The sequence below is a fragment of the Columba livia genome, chromosome 29 (assembly GCF_036013475.1).
Source record: "Columba livia isolate bColLiv1 breed racing homer chromosome 29, bColLiv1.pat.W.v2, whole genome shotgun sequence".
Lineage (NCBI taxonomy): Eukaryota > Metazoa > Chordata > Aves > Columbiformes > Columbidae > Columba > Columba livia.
Window position 1 is genome coordinate 1,768,419 of NC_088630.1, and position 19,232 is coordinate 1,787,650.

Sequence of the window (19,232 nt, forward strand, 5' to 3'; positions counted from 1 at the left end):
TGGGGACAGCACATAGAATCATTTCCATAGAATCATAGAATCGTTTTGGTTGGAAGACACGCTCAGGATCATCAAGTCCAGCCATTCCCCACCCCTGGCACTGCCCCATGTCCTGAGAACCTCATGTCCATCTGTCCAGCCCTCCAGGGATGGTGACTCCAGCACTGCCCTGGGCAGCCTGTTCAATGCCCCACAGCCCTTTGGGGAAGAAATTGTTCCCCACATCCAACCTCAACCTCCCCTGGCGCAACTTGAGGCCGTTTCCTCTGCTCCTGGCGCTTGTTCCTGGGGAGCAGAGCCCGACCCCCCTGGCTCCAAGCTCCTTTCAGGCAGTTCAGAGATCAGAAGGTCTCCCCTCAGCTCCTGTTCTCCAGCTGAACCCCCCAGGTCCCTCAGCCGCTCCATCACACTTGTGCTCCAGCCCCTCACCAGCTCCGTTCCCTTCTCTCCACTCGCTCCAGCACCTCAAGCTCTTTCTTGGCATGAGGGGCCCAAAACTGCCCCCAGGATTGGCGGTTTGGCCTCCCCAGGTCCCAGCACAGGGACGGTCACTGCCCTGGTCCTGCTGGCCACACCAGTGCTGGTACCAGCCAGGATGCTGGTGGCTTTTTGGCCACCTGGGCACACGCTGGCTCATGTTCAGCCCACTAGGGGACAAGAAATTCACACTGATACGGAGGACAGTGCATCAGGAGCAGTGCTGGGCCAGACAGGACATCCCATCATGCAGGGAGAGCGGGACAAAGGGCAGCAGGGGCCAGGGGGGCACAGGGTGGGAGGGGGGGATCAGGGCACCCCACCCACGGGTCAGGAAGCCCCAAACCACAAGATCTCTGGATGTGGAGCTGTCGGAGCTCACCTCGTGGGTCATGCCGGGGGCTGCGGGGAGGGCGCCGTGCTCGGTGGGGAGGCTGTCGTTGGGGGAGCTGCAGCCGGACACGGGGGTGCTGCTGCTGCTTGGGGAGGAGTCTGCACAAGGGAGAGAACCATAGAAGCATAAAATAATTTGGGTTGAAGGGACCTTCAAATGTCACCTTACCCACCATGAGCAGGGACATCTTCAGCAGCTCAGGGTGCTCAGAGCCCCGTCCAGCCTGGCCTGGGATGTCTCCAGGGATGGTTCATCTACCACCTCTCTGGCCAACCTGGGCCAGGCTCTCACCACTCTCAGGACAACAACTGCCTTTTATCCAGCCTGAATCTCCCTCCTTGAGTTTAAAACCATCACCCCTTGTCCTATCACAACAGGCCCTGCTCGAAAGTCTGTCCCCATCTTTCTTCAGGCCCCTTTTAAGCACTGAAAGGCCGCACTAAGGTCTCCCCGGAGCTTCTCTTCCCCAGCTGAACACCCCAACTCTCTCAGCCGTTCCTCCCAGCAGAGCTGCTCCAGCCTCACATCATTTCTGTGGCCCTAAAATACAGGTGATGGGTACAAGCACCCAGAGAAGGGCTGCACAGCCCCAGCCCTCACAGCCTCCCCTCCCTCTAAAAGCTTCCCAGTGCCCCCCAGGGGCCAAACTGCCCGTCAGCTGCATGACACAGCGGGGATGGAGCCAGGTGGGAAGAACAATCACAGTGTGGAAGCTTGGGCAGCCGCCTTCACTCAGGGTTCTTGGTCCCTTCCAGCCTTGTAGGTCCAAAAAGCAGCAAGATGCAACTACAGCAACATTCCCCCCTCATTTATCCAGGGAGCTCCTGCAATGGGCTGTACCCACAGCAGGGCACTGGTGGGGTGCTGAGCCCCACAGACAGATCCTGGGCAGCCCAGAGCAGCTCCAGCCTGGCCCCAAGGTCACCCCAACCCCCCGCTTGGTGTCACCGTCCTCACCGATCGCCTCGGGCGGCCGCCTCTTCAGCGAGGGGGGAGCGCTCTCCTTCCGCGTCAGGGGGTTCTTGCGTCGGTCAAGGCACTTCCTGGGCTTGCATCGCACCTTCAGGTTGGGCTCGGACGCTGCCAGCAGATCAGTGGGTTAGTCCCAGCCCCATCGTTGATATCACTAAAGCTGGGCTGGCTTTGTGGGGCCAGAACAGCCCCCTTCCCAGCTCCAGCCGTCCACTGTGAGTGGGTGGCGAGGGCAAAGTGTGGGACGGGGACGCTGTTGTCCCCAAGGCCTTACCCGTCTTCCGCAGTGGAAAATGCTCCGGGGGGTCAAGAGCAGTGCTGGGGACGGGGGGCAGGAAGGTGCTGAGCACCGGAGGGGATGGGCCCTCGGTGTCCAGAGGCTCCGGAGTCCTACGGGGAGAAACCACCTTGTCAGAGACCTTTCCACCATGGGCCACCCCTGTGACACCCTCTGGCCTTTCCCTGGCATGGGACAGTCGCTCTGCCTGTGGCCACGAAGGTTTGTCCTGTCCCTTGCCACAAGCCCCTACAGAAGGGGATCCGGATCTGCCTTGTCTGGGAACTAAAGACAAGAATCCTCATGGCGCTTTTTAGGTCTTGAGTTGGGTATGTCCAACAAAGTGAAGGGAAACAACGTGGGGGGAGATTCATCTACCTCCTGCAGACATGGAACCAGGCTACCTCACCCCACCAGACATGAGCTAAATGGTATCTCTAAGGCCCAGGAAGCAGAAGATATCGAAAAGATCTTGCTCAGGATAAAGAACCACCACATGCTGCCCAGGGCAGTGCTGGAGTCACCATCCCTGGAGGGGTTTAAAAGGTGTTTAGACGAGGTTCTCAGGGACATGGTTTAGTGCTGGAGTTGGGTGAGGTTATGGTTGGACTCGATGATCCTGAGGGTCTCTTCCAGCTGAAATGATTCTATGATTCTTTTCTGCTCGGGGCAGACTGGAGGATGCCCTTGTTTTACCTGTATGGCATGGCTGAAGGGTTGGGGTTGCTGGTCCTCTCCAGAGCTGCCTGCTGCTTCTTCAGGATGACCTCAGCCAGCTTCTGCTTCACCACCGTGCTGGCCACAGCACCTGCAGAGACAGCAGTGACCATGCTGAGCTGAGAGCCAGCGCAGAGCACGGCAAAGGACCCCGCAGACCTGAGCGTGGCCCCACAAGTCACACCAGGATGGCTGGAGACCCCTACGAGCGCAAAGACACTGAGGAAACCCTGTGAAGATCAAAGTCAGGGTTGGCTCAGGGAGAGGAAGGTCAGCTGGGACTACTGGAGGTTCCCAGAGGGTCGGGGAAGTGTCACTGTCCCACACATCACCAGCGAGTCCCAGCTGCAGATCTCACAGAATCCCAGAATGTCAGGGGTTGAAGGGACCTGGAAAGCCCATCCAGTGCAATCCCCCCATGGAGCAGGAACACCCAGATGAGGTTACACAGGAACCAGGCGGGTTGGAATGTCTGCAGAGAAGGAGACTCCACAACCCCCTGGGCAGCCTGGGCCAGGCTCTGCCACCCTCACCAGGAACAAGTTTCTTCTCATATTTAAGTGGAACCTCCTGTGTTCCAGTTTGCACCCATTGCCCCTTGTCCTGTCACTGGTTGTCACCAGAAGAGCCTGGCTCCATCCTCCTGACACTCCCCCTTTCCATCTTGATCCCCAGGAATGAGTCCCCCCTCAGTCTCCTCTTGTCCAGCTCCAGAGCCCCAGCTCCCTCAGCCTTTCCTCACACGGGAGATGCTCCACTCCCTCCAGCATCTTGGTGGCTGCGCTGGACTCTCTGCAGCAGTTCCCTGTCCTGCTGGAACTGAGGGGCCACAGCTGGACACAAGATTCCAGGTGTGGTCTCCCCAGGGCAGAGCAGAGGGGCAGGAGAACGTCTCCTCTGCCAGGCAGCACAGCTACGAGCTGACACCCGCAGAATGAAGGGCGATGAAAGCACAACAGGGCTCACACAGCAGCGACAAACCCCGCCCGGGGTGCCCAGGATCCCTTGGGAGCCTCTCCAGGGACACTGTACCCTGGGGCTCTGTGCCATACACTGAGAATTTCCAGCAGATGGCACACAGCTTGTCCCCTCACCCAGAATGGGGACAGCAAGGAAAAGAAAGCACCTCCAAACACTTCAGGGGACAGTTTGGGTACTCCCGGGTCTCCCGATGGAGCTGTGCTCTTCCAGAAGCGCTCGAGACTTACCACAAATGTTCAACATGCGGCAGCGAACCCGCCGGGCTGAGGTCTGGCTGCCACGAGCCTCCCGTGTGGTCCCCACCTCGCATTGGGGTCCCCTCCCGTGATCCCCATAACATCCCCACCCGTCCCCTCCGGGAGGAACGCTCTGCGGTTACAACGGGGATGCTCCGCGCTCCTCCACCAGCCTCCAGCGCCTCCGAGCACAAGCGGCTTAATTAATCCGTACAATTAACTCCTGGATTGCACAAAGAGGTCGTGGGTAGGCTGCCGCGCTCAGCCGTGCCGAGCTGATCGCATGGGCAGGAGCTGTTTGCTCAGGAACGGCACGGAAAGGGCCGGCGCTGTGTTTTGAGCTCTGAAATTATCCCTGTCAGCCCCATGATCTGCGGCAGAGCAGCCTGAGGGGAGCTCAGGGACTTTGAAACTGGGGTTTTGGGTGCCTCACAAGAGCTTGAGGTGCTGGAGTGAGTTCAGAGAAGGGAATGGAGCTGAGGAAGGAGGAGAAGGAGGTTAAGTCGGATTTTGGGAACAATTCCTTCCCTAAAGGGCTGTTGGGCATTGAACAGGCTGCCCAGGGCAGTGCTGGAGTCACCATCCCTGGAGGGTTGGACAGACGGACATGAGGTTTCAGGACATGGGGCAGTGCCAGGGGTGCGTTATGGTTGGACTCAATGATCTTGAGGGGCTTTTCCAACCAAAATGATTCTATGACAGCACTGGAAAACACCAGAGCTCAGCCTGGCCGGGCAGGTAGAGGCTCAGGGACACCAGGACGGACACAGCACATCGACACCCACCGCAGCTGCATTTCGGGGGGTGACACAGGGCTCTGCACACCCAAAAGCTCCGTGAGCTCCCTGCGAGCTCCAGCAGCGACTGGCACTAGATGGCGCAGGGACATCGCAGCCCGAGCGGGTTATCAAACGTTTCTGCCCAGCGTGGGGGGACCCCCCAGCCTCTCCCCACCGCCACGGGGCTCCAGCCCTGAGCTGCCAAGCTCAGGAGGCAAATTCACGCCCAGCCACAAGCACCATCTACTCGGGCAGCGTCACCGTGGTGGCCACAGGGCACAAACCAAGATGACCACAGAGATTTATTGTGAGCACCCCCGCAAAAGGACAAAGGACAAACACCAGCCAGGCCAAGGAGGCCCCAAAAAATCTCTTGCCAGATGCTAAGTGCCACTTGCTGCACAGAGGGATCAGATGTCCCCACGGACACCGAGCTGCTCACACGTTGCGGCTCAGCTTGATGCGCAGGACAGAGCTGCTCAGCGGTGCGGACACCGCCACACACCTTTAGACCAAGAGAAGGCAGAGCTTGGGCTGGCTAAGGGCAGAACCACCTTCTGACACCCTAAACTCTATCCCTCTGTGAGCCGAGTCCCCTTGGTTTGGGGACGCGGCTCTTTGGGTGGTGACACGCGCTCAGCAGACACGCAAGGCTCTTACTTCGCTTGCTCTTGTCCTTATTGAGGATCTGTCGCAGCTCCTGCTCCTGCTGCCCCGGTTCAGCTTCGCGGTGCGGGGACTCCATGGTGACCTGCGAGGGGACAGGGACATCAGCACCAGGGTACTCAGAATCACCCAGAGCCCTCTCACCCCCTCCTCCCACGACGACACGGTGATGGAGCGTGTCTGAAACGTCCGTTATGTCATTTTTGGAAAGCTGATGGGCAGCCCTGGCTGACGAGAACATGTTGTTTCATCACAGCGAAGCGGCCGCATCGTTGTCTCCAGAGACGCTCTCCCCAGGGACATCGTAAAACTCAAACCAGTCTGTTTCGACCTGCTGCCTTCCGTGCGTGTTTTGACAGATCTGTAGCTAGGGCATGTTGTAATTCACCGAAAAATAAATATATGGTTGACTAAAAAGAGGAAAAAAATAAAACACTATACTAAAAGTTCGGATTTTGGTGTTTTCCAGAGCTGAAGATTTCAAGGATGATCCCATCTCACAGGAAGCACAACCAGCTCTAAGGGCACAACCGTTGTGGCAGCGGCAGCATCTTGGTGTGGCCTAAGACCAGTGGGATCCCCCCGGGGCTCCCAGACAAGGACACTGGGACCAGAGAGCCCGTGACAGGCGCTGGGAGCCGGGCTGGTGCTCGGGGGCAGAGCACACAGGTGGGAGAAGTGGATCGAGTTGGGTTTTAGTCCGGAGGAGATGGGGTTCAAACGCATCCTCTGCCACCCAAGGGTCATGGAGCAGATGGAGCCGCGACCCTCTGAGGGGCACAGAGAAAGGATGAGCAGCAACAACAGGAGAGAAATCCAAGCCGGACAAGGAAGAGCTTGAGGTGCCGGAGCAAGTTCAGAGAAGGGAACGGAGCTGGTGAGGGGCTGGAGAAGGAGGGTGAGGTTGGATCTTGGGAATAATTTCTTCCCCAAAGGGCTGTGGGGCATTGAACAGGCTGCCCAGGGCAGTGCTGGAGTCACCATCGCTGGAGGGTTGGACAGACGGACATGAGGTTCTCAGGACATGGGGCAGGGACAGGGGTGGGTTATGGTTGGACTCGATGAGCTTGAGGGGCTTTTCCAACCAAAATGATTCTGTGATTCTATGACAGTGACAGGGGGGTGATCTCTGTGCTCAGAGATGGTCACATCTCACCTGGACGTGGACCCCTCAAGCTAAGCCTGCTCTAAGCAGGACCCTCCGCAGGAACTATCCCATCTAAACCTTGCTGGAATTCTGTGACAATGCGGGGTCTGCAGCAGAGGCTGTCAGGGCAGGGGCGCCATTCTGGGTGACACTCAGGAATGTCACTGAAGCCTTCGCAGAAAAGCAAAGGAGCTTGTAGAGCGAGCGAGCTGCATCTCGAGGGCAGAGGAACAGCGGTGGCCCAGCAGCAGATCACAGACACCAGGCACAGGTCACGGACTCCAGGCACAGATCACAGACACCAGGCACAGGTCACGGACTCCAGGCACAGATCAGACACCAGGCACAGGTCATGGACACCAGGCACAGATCACGGACACCAGGCACAGGTCACGGACTCCAGGCACAGGTCACGGACACCAGGCACAGGTCACGGACACCAGGCACAGGTCACGGACACCAGGCACAGGTCACGGACTCCAGGCATCCTGTCCAGCCGCTCTGGCTCCTCGCTCCGCACACACCGCGCGGCTCAAGACATTTCCCTGCTTTGCACATCCCAGGAGGCCCCAACCCTCCCGCTGGCCTTGGCAGGATGGAGATTAGGCCTGAAATAAGGACATAGACCCCCCACCTGACTCTCTGACTGACCTGTTTGTGTCAGAGGTCCCTGTGCTGGCTAAAAAGCATTACAGGGAAAAGCAGGAATTCACCTGGGAAGGTTATTTTAGCGTTGGGATTTCCAGCCTCTTAATCCCTGCCAGAGATGGGAGCTTGGGCAAAGCCAGCCCTGACGCACAGCACCACGAGCTTTAGGGAGGCAAAATGAATTCTTCCAAGTGCCCATTACCCCCCACAGCCACTAGAAAAGTGGGTGCAGGTCCCCTCGTACCCTGACGTGCTGATGGGCGAGCTGCTCCACTTGCTGTTGGTGCAGGCTGGCGAGGAAGAGCTGGTGCTGCAGCTGCTGCGTGTGCTTCAGAGCCAGCAAAGCCGTGTCCGAGCCGGGCTTGACGACGCGCTGCCCGATGCGCAGATCCATGGGGACGGTCTGGGGCACCCGCGGGGAGGTGCACGGGGTCACGGCAGCTGTGGAGACACAAAGGGGGATATGGCTCAGTCCCTGGCTGGCTCACATCACCCCGCTAAGGAGGGAAAGCATCAGGATGGGGCTCGGGGGCATCCCGATGAAGTGGCGCCTTGCTGTTGAGAAGGGTTTGCCGCATGCCATTGACCGCCTGCAGAAAGCTTCCTCCATCAACCCCCTGCAGTGCTCCAGGCTGGGCACAGAGTGGCTGGAGAGCAGGCAGGCAGAAAGGGACCTGGGGGACTAATGGACAGGAAGCTCAACATGAGCCAACAGTGTGCCCAGGTGGCCAAGAAGGCCAATGGGATCCTGGCCTGTAACCAAACCAGCGTGGTCAGCAGGACCAGGGCAGTGATCCTTCCCCTGTGCTCTGCACTGGGGAGGCCACACCTGGAGTGTTGTGGTCAGTTCTGGGCCCCTCAGCTCAGGAAAGAGATTGAAGTGCTGGAGCGGGTCCAGAGAAGAGCAACAAGACTGGGGAAGGGACTTGAACACAAGCCCTATGGGGAGAGGCTGAGGGAGCTGGGCTTGTTTAGTCTGGAGAAGAGGAGGCTTAGAGCTGAGCTCAGCACTCTCTAGAACTACCTGAAGGGCAGTTCTAGCCAGGTGGGGATTGGGCTCTTCTCCAGGCATCAGCAATAGGACAAGGGGCCATGGGCTTCAACTCTGCCAGGGGAAACTGAGGCTGGAGATTAGAAAGCAATTCTGTGCAGAGAGAGTGGTCAGGATTGGAATGGCTGCCCAGGGAGGTGCTGGACTCACCGTCCTGGAGGTTTTTAAACTGAGATTGGACATGGCGCTTAGTGCCATGATCTAGTCAATGGACTGGAGTTGGACCAAGGGTTGGACTGGATGGTCTCTGAGGGCTTTTCCAACCCAGTCCATTCTGTGATCCTGTGATCATCCTGTAAATCGTACACCCTTGGGGCATCTCTGAGGTGCTGCCACTGACGCCGCGGCTGAGAATCACTTTGCAAAGCGCAGTCCCCCATTCCCACGACCCCGAAAACAGCCCCGATTACACCCGCTGCAGCAGGGGGGTTATTTGCACCAACGGCCTCACAAAGCCTGGCTTAATTTACCCCACACGTGCCACGGGCCAGCGCAAAGCAGAGCTGGTCGCTCCAACAAAGGGAAGACAAATCTGCAGAAAAAGCACCTGGCCAAGGGTGGGAACGGGCGGGTGGGCAGGAAATTCAGCACAAGAAGATGCTGCAAGGGGTATAAGGCCACTGCGCCCTGAGAGCGAATTGTTTTCCAAAAGCAGTTTCAATGAAAAAAAACAACAAAACAAAAAAACAACAAAACAAAAAAAACCCACCACCAGAACCAAATGCAAATGTTGTTATACAGACGGAGAACCACACCCTGTGCAGTTCAAACCCCAACGGCATTGGGGAGCGTGTGCTGACGGCTGCAATGTTGTGGGAGGAATCTCCGCAGCTCCCACCCCATCACGCAGCATTTACACAGCATTTACACAGCATTTACACATTCCCTGTGTCCCAAGCAGGGAAAATCCCCTCTGGATGATGGCAAACGTTTCCCTGCACCATCTCGATTCTCCAGGACAGAAACAGCCCCGAGCTCAGAGAAGCATCTGATGTTCCCAGGAAACCCCATCGCAGGGTTTAGCCCGTTCTCTCTCTATCTTGCTGATAACAGCCCAGGATTTAATTTGTCTCTGGCTAATTAGAGCTAATTGCTACACCCTGCCTGCCCCACTGTGATACAGAGATTGAAGGAGATTATCAGCCTAAGCCTGAAAGCCACTGAGCTCCTGCGCCCCGTTGTCACTGAGTCGATGCCACGAGAGGGCAGGACGAGCCCCACAGGCCCCTTTGAGCATCAGGCACCCGAAAAGCACATGAGCACATTCCAGCTGCGTTTTTATGAGCAAACAAGAGTCTAAAAGTGAAGGTCCCCCCAGCAGGAAGACCCCAAGTCTTCTACGTGCCCTTTGACTCCTGCACAAAGCCGGGGGTCCCAAAAAGGCCAATGTCCTCCCCGGGGGTGACAATTTGTCCCCAAGAGGCTGCAGCGCTCGGTCCCATCTCCTCGCAGGAGGCTGGACCCATCAAAAACCTCCCCAAAGGGCCTCAGGTCTTGCTAAACATCAGCGATTCTGAAAGGCACAAGTGATAAGCTGTGCTGTCACCTCCTGCTTGTCACCTCCTGCGTGTTCCCACCTCCTGGTGAGGAGGAGGAGGGAAAAAAGCCCCTGGGGATGAAGGCAGCGCTGCTAACGGGACGTGCCGGGCCGCTGGCAGCCGGACAAGGACAGGCTGTAACGAGCACGTTTCGGGGTGGGAAAAAGGGATTTTCTGACAGCTCCCAGCCCAAAGCTCCTTCGCGTGACGCCACCGATCTGCAGGGACTTGCAGAAGCTCAGCCGGCCCTCGGTCCCCTCCAGCCAAACGTCACCCTCCCGCTGGATGCCGCGGGAGCTGCGAAACGCAGCGGGGACCACATCGGGGTCAGCTCTGAGATGCTGAGACTCCTTACACGCAGGAGCATCGTTTGGAGGGGAAACGGGGGTGTGAGGAGGAAGGGACCAGCCCACCAAGCCACAGCTGCCGTCCTCGGAGCCGATGGCATCCAGAGCAGTGTTGTCATGGCCATCCTCTGCTTGTCATGCTCATGGGGAGCTCCCATCGCCTTGTTCACCCCATCAGCAGCATCCCCAGGGCCACTCCAGCACCTCCCCGGGGCAAAAAGGAGTGAGAAGGTCCTGGGGGCAACCGCAGGCTCCCCCGGGGATGGAGGGGGTGACAGGGACCATGGCGCAGAGCCGAGGGGGAAGGCACTGGGAATCTCTCTACCTCATCTGTTCGAGTCTTTTTAAAAACAAACTCCGCAGCAGCGGAAGACGAGAAGTGGGAGGGGACGCGTGTGCCGGGGGAGGCCAAGCGGCCAGAAAAACAACTCTTCAGCACTCGCCCCGCGCCAGGAAAAAGGCCGTCGAGCATCCCCGCGGTTAGAGCAGCAGGGCTGGGAGAGCGGTGGTGGCAGCGGGGACCCTCGTGACACCGCGGTCCCCAGCGCAGAGCAGCGGAGGCACGGAGCACCCTGCTGCACCGGGCCCTGTGACGCTGGGGACATTTTGGCACAACGGGGCTGTTCAGGAGGTGGGACAGAGGGAAGGTGGGATGAAAAGAAGGTCCCAGGGGAGCAGGGACTGGCCTGGAGAGCCCTGGGGTGACATGGGCATCCCAGCCTGTGCAAAGCCCCAACTTAGTGTCGCTTTAGCAGGGGCTAAAGCCACAAAACTCAGGGCAGTTTTCCAGAGCTCAGAAACACTGCTTCACACGCTGAGTATCAGGGTGGAGAGGGACAAGGACCGGCTGGGGACGGTGGCACCGGGAGCGCAGCCCAGCCCCTGGGCAGGAGTATCGGCCACTGTCCCCACGCCAGGTCCCCTCGGGCGTGTGGCACCTGTGGGGATGCTCCACGTCCCCCCGCACCAGCCCAGGCTCCAGCACCCCCAGACCCCTCGCAAAGCCCGTCCTGCCCTGGGAGCTGTTTGTTTCTGCCGTGACCTCCCGCTGCAGCTTGAATTCATTTGGGGTTTGATGCCGGGACCTTCGCCAAGAGTTACAGTAAACAACCCCCCTCCCTGCAGCCTCCGATGCTCACACATGATTCTGGGGCAGGCAGCCAGGTCGGCAGCTCCTCCTCTTCCTCTCACCCGAGGAAGGCCAGAAGCACGGCCCCATGAGGGCTCCTGGGGGGCTGTCCCTCTCCCCAAGCCAGCTGGGTCCTAGAGGAACCCATAAAAACCACCAGCACCATGACACGTGGCCACAGAGAGGCTGGGATTGGGGTGTATGGACTGGGATGCCTGGGCTGAGACTGGGATGCTCAGGCTGGGACTGGGATGTACGGTTTGAGGCTGGGATGCTCGGGCTGGGACTGTGTAACCTCATCTGGGTGTTCCTGCTCCATGGGGGGATTGCACTGGATGAGCTTTCCAGGTCCCTTCCAACCCCTGACATTCTGGGATTCTGTGATTCAGCAGTCACCACGTCACCAATAGCCACCACGTCACCAGAATCCACCGTGTCACCAGCAGCCACCACGTCAACAGTGGCCACTGTGTCACCAGTGGGCACCACGTCAACAGCGGCCACCATGCCAACAGTGGCCACCACGTCACCAGCGGCCACCATGTCATCAGTGGCCACCACGTCACCAGCGGCCACCACGTCACCAGCGGCCACCATGTTACCAACTGCCACCACGTCACCAGCAGCTGTGTCACCAGCAGCCACCATGTCACCAGTAGCCCCCGTGTCACCAGGAGCCACCACGTCACCAGTAGCCCCCGTGTCACCAGCAGCCACCATGTCACCAGCAGCGCACTGGGACGGGGCAGCGCTCGCTGCACAAACGGCTTTGCCAATGACCCTGCCATGAAAACCCAGCAAACTCATCCTCTCTGCAAAGACACGACGCCTCCTCCCTCTTGTCCTTCCTTCTGCTAAATAAATCACTAATTTTAAGCTGATCTGATGATCCCAAAGATCCCAGGAGGTATTTGGGCAGGATCAGCCCCTCTCCCGGACAGGGGGTGACGATTCCTACTCGCACCACATGTCCCGTCAGCAAAGCAGAAGCACCAGGGACATCATGTCGGTTGTTTTTCTGGGTCATCTCACGCAGCCAAATCTGCCTGGGAGGAAAACGCCGCAACGCCAGCGAATCGGGAGGTGAAGCGAAGCACAAACCACCCAGCACCAGGGCAGGCGGCACCTTCCTCCGCAGGAAGGGGAGATTGCGACACGGCGAGGAGACGCTTCAGCGCAGGGTCCCACCCCGGCGTGCCCTGGGAAAGCCTTCGGCAGCGCGAGCATCAGCGCCAGCTCTGTGCTCGCCAACCCGGCGTTTTCCAGGCTGCCGGCGCAGGGAAAACAGCCGAAGCGCTCCAAGAGCCCGCGCGCTCGCCGGAGAGGTGTGGGGGGGACACGGAGCGCGTGTGCAGACGGCAACGGGCACTTTGCAAACAGACAAACAGCTCTTGGAGTCCTGCTGAGCTTTCGGGCAGGGTGGGAGCTGGTGGGAGCCAGTTCCCCAGGCTGGAGAGGGTAAATCCGGTGCTTTGGTTGCTCTCCGAAAGGGACATCACCAAAAGCACCGGTCACGCTGCTGCTCTCAGACAGACAGACACCCCCCCAAAAAAAACCAAGCAAGCAGTGGAGAAATCTTTCCTTTGGCATTTCCTGATTTTTTTTTAAGAGGCGAGATCAGCCGACAGCAAAGAGCTGCGCTTAAAAAAGAGGCAAATAAAGCCAAAAAAGCAAACAAACCAGGGCAGGCAGATGATTAAGGAACAAACCAGTCATGTTTGAACTACGCCTTGCAGAGCATCCCCGCAGCATCACAGCCTGCAGCATCCCTGTAGCATCCCTACCTCTATCCCTGTAGCATGCCTGCAGCATCCCTGCTTGTATCCCTGCAGTATCCCTGCCTGCATCCCTACCTGCATCCCCATAGCATCTCCATAGCATCCCTACCTGCATCCCCGTAGCATCTCCATAGCATCCCTACCTGCATCCCCGCAGCACCCCTGCAGCATCCCTGCCTGCATCCCCATAGCATCCCTGCAGCGCCCCTGCCTGCATCCCTGCAGCACCCCTGCCTGCATCCCTGCAGCACCCCTGCCTGCATCCCTGCAGCATCCCTGCAGCACCCCTGCCTGCATCCCCGTAGCATCCCTGCAGCACCCCTGCCTGCATCCCCGTAGCATCCCTACCTGCATCCCTGTAGCATCCCTGCAGCGCCCCTGCCTGCATCCCTGCAGCATCCCTGCAGCACCCTGCCTGCATCCCCATAGCATCCCTACCTGCACCCCTGCAGCATCCCTACCTGCATCCCCATAGCATCCCTACCTGCATCCCCATAGCATCCTTGCAGCACCCCTGCCTGCATCCCCGCAGCGCCCCTGCCTGCATCCCTGCCTGTGAGGCCACCGCACACAGCAACGAGCTTTGTCTGAGGCCGAGCAGCAGTTAAAGGCAGTTGCTTAAAGCAAAACAAACCAAAACAAAACCCAAGTTTCCCATCTTCTGTTGATTAGCCGTGAAAGGTTCAGAGTTCAGCCGGGTTGAAGAATGTGTGTGATTAAAAACATTCCTCTTTAATAAAAGGAAAAGGTCTTCTCCAGAGCCGCCGCACAAGGAAGAAAAAATTAGCTGGAGGGAATTTGTTCAAATTAAAAACACTTAAAGAAGAAACCACACTAAAAGGACTATGTTGAAATAACATGAAGATCACAAAGGCAGAGCTGGAGAAATAGGAAATCCCAGAGTCGGGGTACCTCGCGTAACCTCACCCGGCTCCTGGGGTTTCATCACGGGCCCAAACGCTGCGCTCCCCTCAAAGATGAGCAAAAACAATGACAAGAGCAGCGTCACCCTGGTATCACTGCTCGGGGATGGTGGGGACCCCGAGCCGGTGCTCCCTACCTCCACCTGTCCCCGCGTTCCTGGGGGGGTTTCTCGCAGGACCCCGCAGAATGGGAGGATTTGGGGCATTCTCCTGGTTCCTCGGCTGCAGCGAGGGGCGTCCGCAGCGTCCCGCCCGAGCCGTGAGAACAGATGGTGCTCGGGGAAGATGTCATGCTGGAGCGGTCGGTTGCCAAGTTGTGATAACTCTTTCTGGAGCACGTTCGCTGCGAGTTCCAAGGGCTTGAAGAACTGGCCAGATGTGGGTGGATCCCTCTCCTCCCTACCAGACATCAAATTCCTGCTCCAAAACAAGAACAGGCTGATGCTTCTCTATGCAAAGCCCCCGAGAGTTTTTCCACAAGGGTAAAACTGTATTTTTCGGCTCCGATTCTTGCAGATTTTCTTCTGCAGCACGTTTGCAGAACAGCTCGGAGACGGACGGTGATTAAAGGTTGGCAACGTTGCCGTTGCATCACAAAACCAGCTCACGCACCAGGATGAAAAGCGACACACCTGAAACCACCCCGACTACGCACATCCACCTGCGAGCAAAGCGCATTACTGAGGTATTTCAAGGCCATAAATCAGAAAACACTCTGTTGGAGCCTGCAAACGAGATGAACATCAGGCCTCGGGAAGCAGATCGGGGCGAGATACTTCCCTCGCGCTGGTTATTTGTGGCTCATGACCTTTGAGTCAGACATTTAATCGCCCTCCCTGCAATTTTCTCCCCACAAATGTTTGTAGTTATAGTTGAAATTCATGACTCCGGGACTTATAAAATCTCTGGGCGCCCTCAGGCCAACCCGCGCTCCGGGGACACAGGGGGAAAAGCTTCGTACCTGGATCGCTGATGGTTTTAACGCTCTGTGCTCCAGCTCTCACCCCAATATCAGTGTTTGCATCATCAGAGATGTGGGACCGCGCTATACATTCCCACAGCATCCGTATGGAGCAGAAAGCTCCGCTGCCAAAGGACGACGCACAGTGAACCCTTCAGCACTAAATAACGCAAGGATGGAAGTGGTCCGGCTGTGTTTCCAGTGGAAATGCGGGTGATTGAATAGACCCTCATTGCACGGCCGGGTCTGCGTGGGGGTCTTGGATGCGCTGTCAGTAGGACCAGCAGATCCACGCAGGTGTGGGGAGGGTTTGGTGCCTGTTTAAGGCAGGTTTTCCACATGCTCTCAAATCCCCATTGAAAGCGTTTTGCCTCCAGGGCGAAGCTGCTCAAGAGGTTCCCAACCTAACTCTGCATCATGCCAAATTCCCCCGAAGCCCTGAGCCGTAAAACCGGACCCAAACTTCACCTCCGGCAGTGCTTAAACCACCAAACACCTTCCTTCACGCTCGTGTATGGCTCCCAGAGGAGACGGAGCAACTTGCAAACGTCTCCTCTCCCAGGGAATCACAGAATCATTTGGGTTGGAAAAGCCCCTCAAGATCGTGGAGTCCAACTGCCCCCCACCCCAGCACTGCCCCATGTCCTGAGAACCTCATGTCCATCTGTCCAGCCCTCCAGAGATGGTGACTCCAGCACTGCCCTGGGCAGCCTCTTCAATGCCCAACAGCCCTTTCCATGAAGAATTTCTTCCTAATATCCAACCTCAACCTCCCCTGGTGCAACTTGAGGCCGTTTCCTCTGCTCCTGGCGCTTGTTCCTGGGAGCAGAGCCCGACCCCCCTGGCTCCAAGCTCCTTTCAGGCAGTTCAGAGATCAGAAGGTCTCCCCTCAGCTCCTGTTCTCCAGCTGAACCCCCCAGGTCCCTCAGCTGCTCCATCACACTTGTGCTCCAGCCCCTCACCAGCTCCGTTCCCTTCTCTCCACTCGCTCCAGCACCTCAAGCTCTTTCTTGGCGTGAGGGGCCCAAAACTGCCCCCAGGATTGGCGGTTTGTCCTCCCCAGGTCCCAGCACAGGGATGGTCACTGCCCTGGGCCTGCTGGCCACACCAGTGCTGGGACCAGCCAGGATGCTGGTGGCTTTTTGGCCACCTGGGCACACGCTGGCTCATGTTCAGCCCACTAGGGGACAAGAAATTCACACTGAGCTTTTTAACCTCCAAAGCCTTTTGAAATCCCCCACAGCGCCCAACCAGAGGCAAAACCTGCCCTGCAAACCTGGTGAGAGGTTTCAAATCCAGATTTGAGCTCGTTCACCCACAGGAACCCACGGGCACCACGCTGCAGAAGGAGCTGGGCACACGCAGGACTGAACCACACTGCGGCTGCGGTTTCACCAACGATCCCAGCACGAGGAATAGAACCATTTCAAGTGGAAAAGAAATGAATCCCTGTGCCGGCCGTGCCCTGATGTCCAGCACCATCCGCCGCGCCTACGCGGGCAGGTACATGCGTGCTCATCTCAAGCAATTAAGTTAATAAATGGTGTTTTTACCGGTTTCTCTGCAGAAGGATCAGGTCCCCGCGCCACACGGTTTGAGTGTGGGCAGCAGGAGGTGGGACTGAGGAGCTCATCTCCTGTAACCGCAGCCGGGACACAAGGGACAGCAAGTGGGATCCATCCTCACCTCTGGCACAGCTGGAAAGCTTTGGCACAGCTGGAAAGCTCTGGCAGTCATTTCCTGGCAGCAGTTGCATCCTCCCACCCTCACCGGTCGTCAGCCCCATCCCAAACAGCAGCACCAGCCCTGGGGAGGATGGTGTGCGGAGGAGGGCAAGGTATCCCCAGGAAACCTCGCAGCAACCGCCGCTTCCTCTGAAACAGGGAAATTCAGCACCAAAGGGCTGCGTTGAAGGAAAGCCAAGGTTGCCTGGCGGCACCTCTTGCTCCCCAGAGCAGCGTAGGCAGCTTCTGCTCATGGAAACTCCCGAGATTCGGGAAAAGTCATCACGTCCCAGAAGGGAAACATCCCCCACAGCACACAGCCCACCTCGGTGGGTTCGTTCCCTTCTGGCCACCCTCACCTGGTCACAGCCCACCTGCGGAATGAGCTATTAGAGAGCAGCGTAGGGGAAAGGGACCTGGGGGTCCTGGGGACAGCAGGGTGACCATGAGCCAGCACTGGGCCCTTGTGGCCAGGAAGCCAATGGGACCTGGGGTGGGTTAGAAGGGGGTGGTCAGTAGGTCAGAGAGGTTCTCCTGCCCCTCTGCTCTGCCCTTGAGAAAAGGGTTTAGTTCAGATACTATCAGGATATACTTGGCGAACATATATATATGCATACATATACATATACATATATGTATATAATATATACAGCCATAGCACCCTGAGAATGCCCAGTTTTGGAAGCTAAGCAGGGTCAGGCCTGGTTAGTACCTGGATGGGAGACCAGCTGGGAATCCCGGGTGCTGTGGGCTGAGCCAGCACTGGGCCCTTGTGGCCAGGAAGCCAATGGGACCTGGGGTGGGTTAGAAGGGGGTGGTCAGTAGGTCAGAGAGGTTCTCCTGCCCCTCTGCTCTGCCCTGGGGAGACCACACCTGGAATATTGTGTCCAGTTGTGGCCCCTCAGCTCCAGAAGGACAGGGAGGTGCCAGAGCCTGGCCCAGACTGCCCAGGGGGGTTGTGGAGTCTCCTTCTCTGCAGACATTCCAACCCACCTGGTTCCTGTGTAACCTCATCTGGGTGTTCCTGCTCCATGGGGGGATTGCACTGGATGAGCTTTCCAGGTCCCTTCCAACCCCTGACATTCTGGGATTCCCTGTTGCAGAGCCACCAGCACACCGTGCTGTCCCCAATCAGGCGACGGAGAAGCCGAGGATCCTCCAGGGGCTCCCCAAAGCCTTTCTCCGCAGCGGGTCCACGCTCCCCCAGCCCTGCAACTGCACCCCTGAAGGGCTCCAACCCCACGTCACTGGCGCGTCCTCTCCTTGGGGACACAGGGTGAGGGTTTGCGGCGTGAAACCCTAAATATTGCCAAGGCCTGCGGGCAAAGCCAAATGAGGATTATAGGCCACATCTCCAGGCAAGGAAATCTCCCCGCTCTGCCTGAACTGGAACAACATGGTGTCTCTTACTAGCCACATCTTCTCCCTGGATCAGGCTTTGGGCAAGAGGCAACAGTCCCATCTAGAGCCTCAGCATCACCTCCCTCCCTTCAGCCACCACGGATCTTCTTCAGAGAGAGGCTTTGGCACTTTATCCAGCAAAAGAAGCTCCTCCGGGTCTCTCTTCAACAAGACGCCAAGAGCAGCAGAGCCGTGTGGCAGCCCTGGAGCTCCCGGGAAGCAGCGAGCACCCACTTGGCACAGGACGCCTCGTCTTTCCCCGCCGGGGCTGGTTACATCAGCACGAGAGGATGCGGCCGGCGTGCCAAGGGAAGCGGAGGAGAGATCAAACGATTAGCCGAACCTCTCCTCAATTACCACCCGTTTGCATAAGTGGAGAACATTCCCAACCGGTTTGGACGGCACGTCGATGGGCTCGGCAGCAGCTCTGCCCTGCACCGCGCTGCTGGTGGGGGAATCATAGAAGGGTCTGGGTTGAAAGGACCTTCAAATGTCACCCCTGCCATGAGCAGGGACATCTTCAGCAGCTCAGGGTGCTCAGAGCCCCGTCCAGCCTGGCCTGGGATGTCTCCAGGGATGGTTCATCTACCACCTCTCTGGCCAACCTAGGCCAGGCTCTCACCACCCTCAGGGACAACAATTTCATCCTAATAAGGATAACCTAGTCTAAATCTCGCCTCCTTGAGTTTAAAACCATCACCCCTGGTTCTATCCCAACAGGCCCTGCTCAAAAGTCTGTCCCGATCTTTCTTTAGGCTCCTTTTAAGCACTGAAAGGCCGCACTAAGGTCTCCCCAGAGCTTCTCTTCCCCAGCTGAACACCCCAACTCTCAGCAAAACCTCCGTCCCCTCGGCTCAAACCCACAACCTGCTTTGCCTCTCCCCACCAGCGAAGGGTCAGGGCCGCGCGGGGGCTGCTGTCACCAGCGCCACAGCTCAGCCCTGACATTAATTCGTTTAATTGCTTCGTGCAGCTCAGCGAGAGCCCAGTTTGACTCATAAACCTCCAGGGAAGAGCTCGATGCTCCGAAGCGGCGTCTTGCTTGATCTGGAAGTGCTGAGACTAAACGCCCAGGCTCCCACAATA

At 57.9% G+C, this 19,232-nt stretch overlaps 1 protein-coding gene and 1 long non-coding RNA gene across 12 annotated transcripts in view; one reads left to right on the forward strand and one right to left on the reverse strand.

The window, feature by feature from the left end:
• The window catches only part of HDAC7 (histone deacetylase 7), a 95,308-nt gene that overhangs the window by 12,249 nt on the left and 63,827 nt on the right, over positions 1-19,232 (reverse strand). For 10 of the 11 annotated variants that reach the window (XM_065043605.1, XM_005515417.3, XM_065043598.1 and 7 more), the window contains exons 2-7: positions 7,539-7,735; positions 5,494-5,584; positions 2,817-2,928; positions 2,118-2,233; positions 1,829-1,951; positions 860-969 (exon numbers count right to left, since the gene is read on the reverse strand). In XM_065043605.1, coding sequence (XP_064899677.1) covers positions 860-969; positions 1,829-1,951; positions 2,118-2,233; positions 2,817-2,928; positions 5,494-5,584; positions 7,539-7,688 — 702 coding nt within the window. In that variant the 5' untranslated portion in view covers positions 7,689-7,735. Of the gene's footprint in view, positions 1-859; positions 970-1,828; positions 1,952-2,117; positions 2,234-2,816; positions 2,929-5,493; positions 5,585-7,538; positions 7,736-14,197; positions 14,222-19,232 lie in introns of those variants that run through there. The other variant, XM_021283294.2, reaches the window with a different exon arrangement.
• Positions 1-19,232, forward strand: part of LOC135576689 (uncharacterized) — a 191,757-nt gene that overhangs the window by 9,919 nt on the left and 162,606 nt on the right. The gene's annotated exons all lie outside the window — the stretch shown is intronic.